Source organism: Osmerus mordax, chromosome 6, assembly GCF_038355195.1.
Source record: "Osmerus mordax isolate fOsmMor3 chromosome 6, fOsmMor3.pri, whole genome shotgun sequence".
NCBI classification, from domain to species: domain Eukaryota; kingdom Metazoa; phylum Chordata; class Actinopteri; order Osmeriformes; family Osmeridae; genus Osmerus; species Osmerus mordax.
The window spans coordinates 12845917-12861611 of NC_090055.1; the positions used below are offsets into that span (position 1 = coordinate 12845917).

General features: G+C 41.3%; 2 protein-coding genes across 2 annotated transcripts in view; one reads left to right on the top strand and one right to left on the bottom strand.

Annotated features, from left to right (window-relative positions):
• Window positions 1-309: 309 nt before the first annotated feature.
• On the bottom strand, window positions 310-15155 carry colec10 (collectin sub-family member 10 (C-type lectin)). Its single transcript, XM_067237810.1, has 7 exons — window positions 15041-15155; window positions 13836-13907; window positions 4507-4578; window positions 3330-3383; window positions 1945-2040; window positions 898-1124; window positions 310-570 (listed from the first exon to the last, which is right to left on the bottom strand). The coding sequence occupies exons 1-7, from the start codon at window positions 15153-15155 to the stop codon at window positions 310-312; spliced, it is 897 nt and encodes a 298-aa protein (XP_067093911.1).
• LOC136944155 (tumor necrosis factor receptor superfamily member 11B-like) overlaps window positions 984-15695 on the top strand; it is a 45280-nt gene continuing 30568 nt past the window's right edge. The window contains exons 1-3 of the mRNA XM_067237800.1: window positions 984-1086; window positions 1976-2072; window positions 4522-4603. Coding sequence (XP_067093901.1) covers window positions 4583-4603 — 21 coding nt within the window. The 5' untranslated portion in view covers window positions 984-1086; window positions 1976-2072; window positions 4522-4582. The remainder of the gene's footprint in view (window positions 1087-1975; window positions 2073-4521; window positions 4604-15695) is intronic.

The following is a 15695-nucleotide window of genomic DNA, read 5'->3' on the forward strand; positions in this document are numbered from 1 at the left end:
CTCCCAAGTTTGTCTCAAATTAAAACGTCATTGTTCTTGTTTCAAGATATAACCATAGAAATTATATATGATCGTTTAATGTAGATTCACTTTAACAGATAGGAACTAATGGTTTGAATATTGGAGAACATTATAAACACACGAAAAGAGTTTTAGACTATTAGAGTTTTCAAATTCTTAATTCATTCAATTGACAGGGATTTCTTTATATATTTTTATTTATTTTGTTGCTTTATAGATATAACAATGTTGTGCCGCCTAGACTGAGTAATTGAGAGTGCACTGTATCTTGTAGACATAACCTGAATTTCATGAGGTTCTCATGGGATCTCTGCTCATTGCAGATGGCACAATCCCTCCTCCTCCTCCTCCTCTTCCTCTCCTCAGGAACTCACACACATAGTACATTGTGATGTCACATTCCACCTGGCTCCACCCCCCAGTGTTCTGCAGCTCCACACAGGTAGCATTGGATCTGGTTGGAGGGGTCACACGAGGCTCCTCCCCCAGGGTCCAGCCTGCAAATCCCTGCAGGGGGGTGGAGTCTGCATACACATTGACCCCGCTCTCCTGGTGAGACGAAGAAGCAGAAAAACTGTGATAAAGCCATGAGTCACTGCTGAGATGCATCTTCTAAAATCCTTGTCATCCTCACAGAAATGTGAAAGGAATAGGACACTGGCATAGATCATTCTGGAGTTTTAGAAGTCTGGCAGTTAATAGAATTGAGCTGAACCAACCCACCAACGACTATTAAACTTACAAAGAGTCCCTGACGAAGACAATGTCAATTCTGGAATTAAGAGGCCCTTTTCATAGTATTATCTCCACTGACTAATTTTAAGTCTATAAATATTATAAACTGGACCTCAGTGTAAATCCTATGTTCTAGCTAACCTCTGTTCCTGCTGTCATGTTGTTCTGTACAGACTGCAGTCCTATGTAGACACGTGTGAGTCCAGCCTGGTTGATATAGTCTGCCAGAAGCCGGTTGACCTCTCTGCTCTTGGGCATGGCCAGCGTTCCTCCCCTTAGTTTACAGTTCATCAGAGCATCTCTGTACTTCCTGGCGTCCTTCACGATCAGGTAGAACTTCTCATCTGTCTCCTTCATGCCAAGAATAACTGTAAATAAAAGAGTGTTATTACTTCCCCTCCCCAAGCTTCTCTCAGAAAACCCTTTGCTTATCAGGGGCCGTGTAGGGCATAATTCAAACTCACCTTTATATACAAACCATTAAACACCTTTTGCCTCTCACAAACGCTACTGAAATACACTCACATTCACTACTGAACACCTCTCACATATACACATGAAAATGTAACCTCACACAATGACACAGAAAACCTCTCATGACCATGAAAAATTACCTTGAGCTACTTGAGGACCAGAATAGCAGCACCTGTCACATATTATATTATACCTTCTGAGTATGACATTTTCAATTGTGTGTGAGAGGTGTTCAGTAGTGAATGTGAGTGTATTTCAGTAGTGTTTGTGAAAGGCAAAAGGTTTTCAATGGTGTGTATGAAAGGTGAGTTTGAATTATGGCCTACACGGCCCCTTATATCCTCTCCATGCCTGGTTTCACTTGAGTGTAGTATTTTCAGAGATACAGTTAGACATAAGATAGGAATAATTCTAATTGTATTATATTGTACCTATTGTGTTGTAGAAAACAACTCAAAAAGCAATTTTTAACAATAAATCGGTCTTGTGCAAGACCTTTGAGAGACCCAGGCCAAGCCATTATTGCACAACATCACAATTCAATGCAAAATGGTGTATGTGCAAATTAATGTTACTACTACATAAATTGCCATGTAGCTAATTAGTAATGAATGTGTGCACATACAGTATATGGTCAATTGTTTTAAGGCATACGACTAAAGGTCTTGGTCTGTTATGAGACCAGAAAACAGTTTATATAGGAAACGTACATACCATTCTTGACAAACTGAACTGTGTTCCTCAGCTTGCTCACATTGATGTCTAGCTGGCCAACAAGCTTTCTGTACCTCCCACAATCACAAGTGGTCCCTACAGAATCAGATACATGGAGGAAACAGAAGGTTAGTGCACAATGGAACATCCATTCCCATTTTCACCTGTAATAGGCAGCATTTTGAGACAGTAATCCATGCTTATGTCACGACTAGATTGGATTATTGTAATGCATTGTATGTGGGGGTCAGTGGGTCCTCTATCGCTCGTCTCCAGTTGGTGCAAAACGCTGCTTCACATCTTCTAACTGGAACACGTAAATACACACATTTCCCTCGTTTTATTTTCACTCCATTGGCTCCCTATATATCAAAGGATCCATTGTAAGATTCTTTTATTTGCTTTTAAAGACCTAAATGGCCTTGCCCCCCTCTACATCTCTGATCTGTTACATCCCTATAGACCCACCCGTTCTCTCAGGTCAGCCGATAAACTGCTCCTAAGTGTGCCTAAAACAAAGTGCAAGCTAAAAGGGGATTGTGCTTTTGCGGTAGCAGCTCCTAAATTGTGGAACGATTTACCTCTACACATTAGACAGGCAGCTTTACTGCCTGTTTTTAAGTCTCTTCTTAAAACCCACCTCTATGCTTTGGCCTTTGAAAACTGAAATTGAAAATGAATGTCTGGTTATATAGATGGTATTGGGTCTTTGTATGGTGTGTTATTGTTTTTGCATTTGTATTGTATGAGACGTGAGAGTTTTTGTATTTAGGGCTTTTATGTATTAATCTATTGTTTTACTGGACAGCACTTTGTGTTCACTTTGGATTTTAAAGTGCTCTATAAATACATTTTGCTTGCTTGCTTGCTTCAATATTGAGACATTGCAGACCCATTCCAATTGTATAATTGGACATAGAAAAGTACAACATATTCACTCAATTTCATTAATTTACATATATTTTAAGTATATGGAATTGAAATAGTATCAAAATAATCAGTAGTTTATCACCTGTAATAATCTATAAGATCCAGGTAATTGCTCAGTAATACCCACATAACTGCTAACAGTCACAGGCACAAAAGATTGAGCTTTCTGTAGGTTCAGATTGATGCATATACTCCATATGGTTGGTTAGGCCCTGAACCTTGGGAGGGTAGATAGCAAAGAATGTAGAGATTTAAGCTATTGGTCGCCATGTTCTATTATACTCATATCTCTAATATCGAGTACAACTCATGAGGAGGTTGTATGCACTGTACATGGTTGACTTAGACTGAACTTTCTTTTTATACTTACACAAAACGTATATATACAATAATACAACAACAATAATTTCAACTAAGCACCCAGTCAATTTCAGGATTACAATGAAAATTGTCACCTGGTTTCCCCTTTAATCCTGCAGGCCCATCAGCTCCAGAATCCCCCTTTCTCCCTATAAATCAAAAGCATGCATCAACACAAACCTATTCCTGAAAAATCATCCATCTGTAGCATGGATTCAGTGCTGCCTTGAGGTGGGCAACTACAGTAGACAAGAACCTACCACTAGAGAGCGCAACTGTATAGCACTACACCCACCTTTTCACTGAGACAAAAGGATTAGCTCAATTTATCCCTCAAAGCTTCAGCCCTCACTGGCAGTTGCACATTTAGGGGAAGTATAGCACAATACAAACAAAAAGCACTGGCTGTTTTTTATGGTTGTTACAGAGGGATACGATATCTGTCAGGAGAGACAAAAGTGTACATTGATTTATATGATTGGTTTAGTTACATTACCTTTGCTGTTATTTATTTCAGATGGCAATTACTAATATAATGAGTACATTATATGACAGACTGGAAACCAAAAGTAAAATACTCAAGTCTTTTAACATATTAAATATGATGATATTTAGATTAGCATTATGCCTCTTAAACCTCTAGCTTATATTGTCATAATGGACTAACTTAAGTGAGTTCTGGATTTCTGTGGCCCTTTCCAAAGTATTACTGGCTCAGATTACCTCGGAAGGATTTCCCCCAGTCCCTAACACATGGTCATAGTTAAACTCTCAGTAAACATGGTACATTACACCTTAATATGATTCCTTCTGCATACCAGCCCAGAGCACCTAGAGACTCTAGACTATGTTGGTAATTATGAAGAATCTTAGATACATGGGTTCTTGTCTGGTCCAAGCTGAGGTGGTCGTTCTCACAGACCAAGACAATGGCGCTCCAATAGCAACATTTTTGCCTGAGAGTAAACATCTATGTAAACCGACCTGATGAGGGTCCCTCCCAGGTAGTTTAGACTGTCTGGATGAGGTTTATGTTGCTTCTTGCCCTCCATGTTTAAACATGTCTTTCAAACGCTTTCCTACATGGGCCTCATTCAAACTTTCACCTAAAAACCACTTCCATGGTTTGTGGGGTCTCCTTCAGTAAATTATAAAGGTTCAGATGTTTTACTTCAGTGAAAACAACCTGAGGAACTTGTTGGATACATCAGGACACATTTTAAAAGCAAATCCAACAGGGGTTTTATGGTCCAACTGATAACAAAACTGTACCTCTCTCTCCTGCAGGACCCATCTTTCCCATCTGCCCCACCTCTCCTTTAAATCCTGTCTCCCCTGGCAACCCTGGATGGAGAGAAGGAGACAAAGGGTGAGCAAACTGCTAAATCAACAACACTATTGTAGCAAGCATGCGAGAAAGGCACAGTGCTGTGATTAAATATCTCTGTATTATTGCTATCTTCCATAGCAGATATCAGTTGTCTGATTTACAGTACTTGTCTAGGAGTTGGACTTAAAGATAGTTACCACAGTCCAAGACTTTCATCCAGAACCTGAGTATTTCTTTTTTTTTAATCCTTCAGCAAATCCCTAGTATTTGAAATAATAGGTTGCAAGCAGTATACAGTAGCTCTACTCTCTAACTGAAACCCACAAAGCCATTTTGCCATGTTAAACCTACTCTAGACCGAGATGCTCTCAGACTCATGTGTCTGGTAACTTTCAGTGTTCATTTATTTTAACACTTAAAATGAACTCAAAATCAAAAATTATACGGTTAACCCTGTTAAATTTGATTTGTTACAAATCAAATAAATAAATAAATGTAAACATGAACCTGAAAATCCAATGGTGTTATGATTACATGTGGCATTTCATTCATGCAATTTTTTTTTTTATAAATAAAGTACAATTGACAAAACAGAGGAGATTGCTAAGAATGTTCTCAGGAGATACAGTTGCTGATCTCAACAAATGTGCAAACTACATGCTCTTATTTGGGACTGCCTTACTTCCTGCTGATCATACATAACATATAAATGGGTTGAAAACAAACAAGATTTCAACAATGAACTAGAAACACTCAAAACACATACAGATCACAAATTATATGTAGTAGAAGTCACAAATATGACAAGGACATTTTTCTGAAAGACAGTCTAACTCTTGGGGTCCTATTTTGCATCCAGTGCAATTGACTTTGTCACAACGCAATTATCATTCCTAGTTTGCACTCTACGCAAAGCGGACTTTTCCCTCCAAAGACGCACGTCGGTAAATTAGGGAATGACCTTGCGCTCCCCGGGGTCGGTTCAGCAAAAAAAGGAGGCATGTTCCGGCGCAAACGTTCCCTGGTGCTATTTTGCAGTTTCCGAAAAACAATTCCGCCACAGACCAGGAAAAACGTAGTCTAAAGTCAATGGCGCATTATTCAGATACTATTTTAAGGGCGCAAGCTTGGCCTGTGCGCACTGCTGGCGAGGCGAGGGTCTTATTCCTGCAAAGCTAAGTTACATAGTTTAGATTTATTTTATGGCTGTGTTACATTTCTTTCATGTCAATGATTAAAAAGATTTTCATGAGAAATTTCTATGTATGTGAACTTGATTTGTAACAATTGTGGCAATTTCCTAGCCTGGCTCTGCCCTCCTACGTACTTCCGCTCAATTTTGATTTTGCTTCTGTACTAGGTCTGGGATTTCAGTGTATTAATCGGTTTTCAGAAACAAGGTCCAATCAGCAAACAGAGGGAGTGGCTGAGAACAATGACGTTGATGTCGTTCGCTAGTTTGAGTTGTAGTTCAGTAATGGCGGCGGAGTCGCTGCCGAATATCCAAAAGTTAAAGTCGGAGCAAGAACAATGTTTGGCATGTTTTGTTGGTGGCTATGATGTTGTGGCCCTCCTCCCCACGGGGTTCGGGAAAAGTTTGATTTTCCAGCTACGGCAGCTAGCTCCGTTACAGTAGTGGTGAAGGAGTTGGCTAAGGCGAACGCTAGTGATTGGTTATGGCAGATCAGAGTGGCTCTGGGCAGATCCAATAGTTTTAAACTTCAACAGAGTACCCGCCTTCAAGGAAGTTAACGCTTGTCAATGGAGCGATCCCAGACCCTCTGTACAAATGAAATGTACGAGGGTCTGGTTAGGACCAGGCTAGCAATTTCCTCCCACGCCTGTTTAACCGAAGCTAATTTGGGTGGGTTTCTTCTCCCATCCCAATCAGAATCAGAATTCGGTGTATTCGCCATGTAGCCTATGTTACACAAACACGGAATTTACTGTGGCAGGAAGGGCAAACAATAAACATATACTGGTATTAAATTAAAAAGTACAATGGTTAAACTAATTCTAAGAACTAAATAGTTAAAAATCAAGAAGGAGTCAAGGTCAATGGACAACAGCACTTCCAAGTGTACAGCTCTTGTGGTGAGACACTTGAAGATTATACCCCACCTCTTCTCTGTCCTTCGACCCACCTTGACCAGGAGGGGGCCAAAGCAATCAATGCCACAGGAATAGAACGCTGGTTTAAACAACCTGGGCCGGGGTGTCGGCAGGTCAGCCATCTTCTGGCCTGCTGGTTTGGATCTCCATCGGCAACACTCGCATCCGCGCTGGTGACACTTTACTGCCTTGCGGCCTCTTAAGATCCACACCAAACGTCTCAATTCTGCAAATACTCATTCAGGTCCAGGGTGGCACAACTTGGCATCGTACTCCTGGATGAGCAACCTTGTGGAAGGGTGAGTAGGGTCAAGTACGATAGGGTGGACAGCTGCTGGATCGAGTCCCTCCACTCTCCGAAGCCGTCCTCCCACTCTAATGACTTGATGGGTTGTGTCAAACTCAGGTGAAAGGCAAAGGAGATGGCTACTGGATGCAACAGGTTTACCTGCCTTGATGTGTTCGTAATCCTCTGCAAAGCTCTGTAGCTGAACATTCCTGAATGCCAGCATCTCCGCAGCCTGATATGTACTAGCTGACATGGATCATCCAGACACCAGAGAGACATGCACATCTTTTGTGATGCTTCTGAAAGGGCTTACAGATCAGTCGCTCGAAGGACCAATGTAAAACTATTAAACGGGTGTAAAGGACTGTATAGGTTCAGGTTCAGATATGGTGGTGTTGCCCTGGTGTGTCTGTAAGAACACCTCTGGAGTCGGAATGCAGTTTCATGGGAATACGTGGCTATTGTAGGCAGCACAGCAATACACAGGACTCAGGCATATTCAGTGTAACTCAAGGATCTTTTATCTTCTTGTTTGTGGTTTATCAAAAGAGAATCAATTACAGATTATACATTAGTATTCATACATAACATTCACATACAGACTTAATATAAACATCATCACGTCCGGATCTGTACGCTCTACGTTGACATGGTGCTATTTTACACAAGATGCCTCCAGTTTCCAATTTTATATCTCTGTGAATTCTGTGCCAAAAAGGTAGAGGATGGCAGCCTTCAGAAGCCTTTCGCCTTTTTTTATTTGGGTCGTATAGTCTTACGAGTGAGAACGACTCGCCGGGTAGACTGCATAGTCTAGGCGGCAGCCACGTCTCGTTCGCGTCATGTCACAAAGTAAATAATTTTACTTTGGAGGGCAGATTTCAAGAGATATGGGAATTCTGCATTTAGCCAAGCCGTACGATTTTTGGTGTGGTTTGTGTAAAACTTGCAATCTGAGTGAGACATCTGTTCGGATTTTCCCGCATCTGGTACTTAAATGGTTTGGATAAATACATGGTCTTCACAGTTAAATTATTTAAAACGCCCAAAAAGCTAATAATAATAATGTTATTGTTGATTGTGTGAACTTGCTGGGTTTGCCGTTGGGTTAGCACCAAGCCCCCATCCCTCGCCCCTCGGTTTGAAGCAACGGCCCCGGTGGATGTAGGTGGTATTGCATTTCTTGTTAGACTTCCGGCTCTTCCGGTCGTTTTTATTTTATTAACTCCATTCAACATTTACAAAACTTTCTCCCCCAATAATTTTTGTTCGATTCTCGAACCTGGCTCATACTACTAGCTTTTTCATAAAATAACTTTTCCAGATTTTTGCTAAATTTGAAACCAATCCGAAATGGGTAAACTAGCACCCCATTTATTTGCTTACGTCAATAAAAGTTGCTTGCAAATGTGCTCGCGGATACTAACAGGGCACGAGCACAAAAGTTCACATTGGCCGATAGCCGATTTACCTGGAGCTGTATGAGCCATATTGAATGAGCACAGGGAGAAATGGCTTGAGTTGCCGGCCCTGTTGTAGCAACTTTAGCAAATGGTTGTCACACATACATGAAATTTCGTGGCATTTCGTTTGAAAATACAGTTGACAGTAAGCTATGGTAAGTCTTCATTATGGAAGATTTCTGTTACCAAAATAACTATTGAGCTTTCTTTGCCTGGTGAGAACAAAGACGGAGCTAGGTGTTCATGTTAACAGTTTATTTAATCCGATACAATGCCTTGGAAATCATACTCAAATCACAAGAAAAAAAGCAACATATGTGATGAGTTCCATCTAGAATAGCCCTATATTTAGCCCTATAGCCTATTTCTAACAACCAAGTGAAAGGAATACTATACAATGACAGCATACATTTACGTAAAGTTTGCATCATGTCTCTGATTCTTATCGGACTTGTACCCCATTCTGCCACTTCAATGCCTTAGCTCACACGCTCGCAACCATATACAATCTAAACAGATCTCTGCGCATGCGGTCTCTGGCCTTTCTAACATCCGCCGTTATAATAGCAATCCGCGATGGAACAAGCGCGCCTGCTCTTAAAGGTAATGTGAGATGACGCTCTGATTGGTTTATTGCACGTTATGCCCAAACCACACCCATTAGTAATGTAGCTAGACATTCTCTGTAGCTACTTCAGACCAACCCATTTTAGATTTGCGCCAGGCGCAAAGTCATTTATACCGCCGGAATAATAGCAATAGCGCTGGAGTCCCGCCCACTACTTGCGCTTTGCGTTTTGATACTTACGTTTCAGATCGTTAAAATAGGGCCCTCTGTCTAACATTACAGTCTAATCAAGTTTTATGTAAAATAGGCCTACTTGCAATAAGGATAACTAGTGGTGCACATAATAATTACATAAATAGTTTTCAGTATTGTGATTGATATGTGTGGAATAACAATTGAACTCCCATTGGTTGACACAATTTCTACTTTGGTGTTTCAATTTAGTATTCTGAGTCAGCTTCCCATTCTGGCCAACTTCCTTCTTAAAGGTGACATGACATGAAAACTTCACTTTAGGAGGTTATTTAACATTAATATGAGTTCCCCTATTCTGCCTTTGGTCCCCCAGTGGCTAGAATTTTCGATCGGTGTAAACCAAGCCCTGGGTGTTCTTCTCCGCCTTTCAGAAAATGAAAGCTCAATTGCTCTGTTTGAAAATCTCCTCTTTGTTATGTCACAAGGAGGAAGGTTACCTCCCCTCTCTCTGCTTTGCCCGCCCAGAGAATCTGTCCCGCCCATAAGAAACTGAGCTACGACCATGCAAGTGTTTTTATCCTCGAGAGACATCATGGCTTGCAAACAAACGAAGCATTATATTTGCTCAGTTTGGATGTACAAAGGAAAACAAAAATATTTTTACAGTTCCTTCATCCGAGCCTCTGAAGACCCAGTGTCTTAATTTTATTTTCTCTGGAAATGCGCCTACACAACTTCTGTTGTAGGCGCATTTGTTTTGTATGTCTAACACTTCAGCCACTGTTTCCTCAACTTGAGCTAATACAAAACTGGCCTTGCTGAAATTAAATTCTGGATCAGTACTAGCTCTCCTTCGTCCAGCTACTAACCTCGGACAAGTAAGTTAACTAACGCTATATCATTTTGTAGCTTTACCTAGCTTGCTACCCTTAGAATGTGGCTGTAACAATAGCTCTGCAGCTAACAGCTGAGTTATTGTCGCTAATGTAAAGGTAGATAGCATCAAGTATGAGTGTGAATACACATGCTGTAACGTGAGTGTTGTACACTTCTTTGTTATTTGGATAACCGTTCTGCTGTTGGTGTTATGGCACGCGCGATATCTGCCTTTCCCCTCATTGAAATGACTGAGTGTGTACCTCTGCAAACCAGGGTTATCAGATGAGAATGGGCAAATTCGAGGCATCTTACAGCAAAGGGGCTACAGCCATTGCCATACATCCATTGTAAACATTAGCGCATGGTGCCGCCCCTCCGCTCCTCATTAGCATTTAAAGCTACAGACACCAAAACAGCGCGTTCTGAGGAAAGCTCCTTGTGGGACTGCTAGTAGTGGCTGTGATTCTGCACCAAGGCTGAATTTCGGGAAAGAGACTTCTGATACAGTATTAGGGGACCACTAAGGCCTATATAAAAGCATCCAAAAACAGCATGTCATGTCTCCTTTAAAGTAAAGTTTCCCCTTAATGTTATATCATCTACTTTTAGTCTCCAGACTTACCATTGTAGTCGCCAAAGTAAATATATACGATTATTTTGTAGGTAAGCAGGTGTCAAGGAGCACAGGGAAATATAATAATTTATAAACAAAATTTCTTATTTTCTGTCTACCAGTGGCGGTTCTAGACACATTTTACTGGGGGGGCCAAGGGGGGGGGGGGCAGTGTTTAATCAGAGGTGCACATAAAAAAACGGAAACAAATGATATATAAACATTAAAGATCCTGTAAAGTAAATTCCATGTTTTGCTTCTAAGTACATTATATACGTGTGAAATGAGTTCCTGAAAGTATGTGCTAAGTGCTAAAACTTTGTCGCACTGAAATGTGGAGTTAGACCGAAGAACAGTTTCTCTTCCGTTTTCAGATCAGGTTTTAATGGGCGGAGCCAAAAAATGCCCTATCTACGTCATTTCGCCCCATCTACGTCAGATCACTGAATGGCTCCTCCTGCTGTACTGTTATTGTAGCTTACATCAGCTAGCTAGCTAGCTTCAGGATGTCTCCCACCACCCGCAACTGCATCTTCCCTGGATGTAAGAACTCCAGCTGCGCTGCAACGCCATTTAAGTTCCCTGTTGATAATGAAAGGAAAAATAGGTGGATAGATTTTGTGAAGACCCATTGACCATTTCACGGCGGACAGTTTTAACATGGACCAGATACAGATGGGGTTCACCAACACACGGCTTCTCTTGCAGCGCGGAACCGTACCGAGCATCGCCCCCCCGGCCGTTCATCCTCCGATCGCACCTGGACCATCCACCGCCGCCAGCAGTTCATCACATTTACATTTACATTTAGTCATTTAGCAGACGCTTTTATCCAGAGCGACTTACAGTAAGTACAGGGACATTCCCCCGAGGCAAGTAGGGTGAAGTGTCTTGCCCAAGGACACAGCGTCAGTTGGCATGACTGGGAATCGAACTGGCAACCTTCGGATTACTAGCCCGATTCCCTCACCGCTCAGCCACCTGACTCCCTTACTCAGTTCACTCAGTTCTGTGTGCTTGTTATAATTATAATGGATAACTTTTCCAGAGGTATCTCTGCTATAATTAGTGCAAACCGCTAACTTGATATTAGGCTGTGTAGAATGATGGTATTTTGTTGAAACGGTAACCTAGCTAATGTGCTAGAAGTAGTTGGAGAGCTCACTGTCTGCTGTCTCTGCTGTAAATGTTTACTCCTGTGTTACAGCTCAGGGGAATATTTCATTTATATGCATCTGTATGTTTCACTCATTGAACAAATACATTCGAATTCTATACTGTTTTGTTCGGCTTGACGTAGCGTTCATTATCTGGGTCGTAGGTAGCTTACTTGAGAGAGGCGGCGCTTTCCAGCGAGGGGGCCGAGCTTCAGCTCCTTCAGGCGACACGCCCCCCCAGTCTCAAACAGAGAAGACTGCTGATTTTATTACGATTCCAAAGCCTAATTTAACATACTTGTCTGTGTTTTTTTTCATTCGAGTTTGGATGGGTAGTTAATAATACATTATTCTGTGGTGTGGTGAACTTGAAACTCGTTTTTAATTCCACTTTACAGGATCTTTAAATACTGTAATTTTGATTTACATTAAAATCATACAAATGGCTCTGGCTCTCCCTCTTCCAGCTCCTCAGTTCTCTCAATACTTTGATATGTTTCTCTAACTTTTTTATTTACTGGGGCAAAAAAGGCTGCAATGTCCCTTTTTTTTATTCTTCAGTCAGCTCAGGGGGGCCACAGGGGGGGCCAGGGACATTTTTACAGGGGCACTGGCCCCTGTAGGCCCCCGTGTAGAACCGCCCCTGCTGTCTACTGTGGCTGAATATTTTTTGTTTTCTTTGAGGAACTCAATTCTTCAGCCCCTGGTTGGTGCCAGTTGAACCGTTTTTTTGAGCCTGAAGATAACAATACCTCATATCTCATCTTCCTATTTAATGAGAACCCCCCTAAACTGCTGTAACGTCTCTCCCTGAGCCAGGTGTGGGGAGGGGTACAGGCACATACCCTCAATCCAACCAAGCCAGCCCTAAACACTACCTTATTCAGGTGAGTTGGAGGCTGGCATTGGAGAAGTAAAACCAATATCAAATTAATATTCAAGGGCAGTATATGCCCAAAATGCCAGTTCTTGACAAGTTTACAACATTTGGCACTGGATACTGGCCACATGGTTTACACATTCAAATGCCAGTTGGCTGAGATAGTCATGTTAACTTGGTGTCCTACTTTTTGGGCATCTTTGCTTTTTTAATTTTAGTTCTTAAAAAAACTAACAAACAAAAAAACACTGGAATATATCCTTTTGTAATAATTGATAGTTTTCCATTCGAAGTAATCAGGCTTTGCACATTTCTTTTAACATGGAAGTTAATTCTATGGTCTAACAAAGTATTATTAACTGGAAAATGGGAACAAATTCTTTCAAAGAGAACATCATAACATAATGTAGAAAAAAACAAACGCATAATTGAAGGTGATGGTAAGTCACGCCATTACACATACATACAGCAAACCAAAATGACTGGTTTCTTATACAAATGTGACCTAGGTTGAAGAGTTAAAAAAGCTGGCTGCTAAGTTTGTTACTTTCCATTTCTGGAAATGACTCAAACGATCCTGGCATTTCTCTCTCTGGCTGCTCACTGATGAGAGAAGTGTGTGTTTGTAAAATATGGAGGTGTGTATTTGTGTGTGTGTGTGGCTTCTCTCTCTATGATTGCCTTGTGAGCTCTATTCACAGTGCACCGAAAAAAACAAACATCTGCATGAAAGAGGCCAGCCAGAGACCATTGACGGCACGCCTGTCTGTCTGTCTGTCTGTGTCTCTAAGTGTCTTTGTGCTTGCCGGCCAACCTCCTTACCAGCCTGACAGTCTGTCCATTTGTCTGTCGATTAACATGTGTGATTCTCCCTGAGCAAACATCAGAGACACACACACATACACACACACACAGAGAAAGATGGAAACACACCACAGCTGTCTGGGCTTCAAGGATACATTTACAGTAAACGATTTACATCAGGCTGAATACTTCAAGTTATACTGTATGCAATCTACATCGGCAATGTTAAAAACGTTAAGTCAGTCACCATTTGTCAATCGTGTCTTTGGTAACAAACCAGTGAGTAGTAAATCAAGGAGGAGATTAAGAACCTGGTTGTCCTGAAGATCCGGTTTTGCCCAGCCTGCCCTGGTCTCCCTCCTCACCCTTCTTGCCCAGGTCCCCTGTTAGGAGTAGAGCAACAGGCCTGGGTTGAGGAAATCAAGCCTCTGCACACATACCTGGAGAATAACACTAACTACAGATTGCATCAAATACAGTATGCATGAACAGTGTATACTATACTGTTATGTTTGTATAAATATATATATATATATACTGTTCCTTGACTAGACCACCAAAATACTGTAGAACTATTCACTACAAGTCTGCTGTACTATTTATATGCAAATCTTTGACACTTTGGAGAAAAACGTGCTAAATGAATAAAACGTATGTATATGTTTATGTATATACATTTATTCTCTTCTAATTACTTGGATTTGTGTCTAAAGCGTCAGTTGGAACAAAGCAGTATTATTTGAGATTGTACTTAACCAAATAAGCACCAGTGTTCCCTAGCAGCTGTTTAAACACACAGTCATTGTAGGGACTTCTCTTGGGCTAGCTAACAAATGCATTGGAAAACAGAACAAGACATTTCCTACCGTTTGTACCGCAGGCCACACTCATATACCTAAAATCTCAACATGGCAGCATTCAAGTCAAAATGTCCATGTCTATACAAACAAACTGACTTGACTTACATACTGGACAGGTTGTATTGTAGAAGACCCTAGAAACTGCTGCCAGATTGGCCTTCTTAATTCATCTCTGTTAATTTAGGTTAGAATTTGGGAACAGGTACCCTATTTAGATAAATACCAAAGACCAAAATTCAATCCTATGTCAGACTGTCGTAAAAACTTTTTTTACTGTTCTAAAAACTGTTGTAAAAACAGAGAAGAGAAAGAACGTAGCTACTGGATTGTGTTCTTAGTGTCTGGGCCTTCATTGGCTGCCAGCACACTTCAGGACTTGACTTGATCAACTCCATCTCCAAATAGATGTGGCAATCCGGGATCTAATTCCATTATGTCAGTATAATTGTAATGCCAATTGACTGACCATTGTTCTTTCAAAACATCAATGCTTCTTCTCTCAAATTCTTGTTAGAGTGAAGAAGTTATAGGACTGTTAGAGGCTTTGTCATAGAGAGAGGGAGGCCACTAGCAACCCAGTGCCCGACTCACCCCAAAAAACTAACAATCAAACATACAACTAGCTTCAAATTTATGAACCAGAAATGTGACAGTACCTTTGGATCCTGGTAAGATAGTGTTGGAACACACCTCGATGGCATTCAAACGACCAATGATGCATAGAGCCACAAAGAGCTGCAGTGGCCCTCTGCTGAAGCCTGCTTCCACCATGTCCCTTGTTTGGAGGACCTCACACTAGCACCAAAAACACACAGTCACAGCCTAGCTGGGGTACTGTTTACAGAAGCTTATCATTCTGCTGTCATCCTATCAGACAACACTATCCAGGCTACACATTCCTCCTCTCCGTCACATCTTGAGATTCTAAAGGAAAGTTTCAGAGCGTGTCATAGCGGCTTTGAAATCAGTATTTTTCTGTGGATAAAGACTAAATCATATACTTCGTCATACAAAATTGGGATAGCAATGTGGCAACCTAACTACACTGCACTTAAGTCATTCGTACCGTACAGACTGTAGAAGTGGACTGAGTTGTCGAAATGAAAAGTCACATTAGTGCATAATCTGGTTGTTCTTCTGACCTCAGTTGCATCAGTGTTTGAATGTTCTACACCCCCTACATCAATACTGAGGGAACAACAACACCCCTCCAACCTCCGCCTGGCACCTTTCACTCATCCACCCCCCCTTCTCTCAAATAATTCTGTCCACCACACCTCAGACAGCAGGAGTGGTCTCAGAAAGTTTCCT

Coding starts and splice junctions, on each gene's coding strand:
- colec10 (XM_067237810.1), bottom strand. CDS start 15,155: ATGGTGGAAGCAGGCTTCAGCAGAGGGCCACTGCAGCTCTTTGTGGCT. Junction 13,908..15,040: donor TATCTTACCAGGATCCAAAG/GTACTGTCACAT, acceptor TACTCCTAACAG/GGGACCTGGGCAAGAAGGGT. Junction 4,579..13,835: donor CGGATCTTCAGGACAACCAG/GTTCTTAATCTC, acceptor CTCTCCATCCAG/GGTTGCCAGGGGAGACAGGA.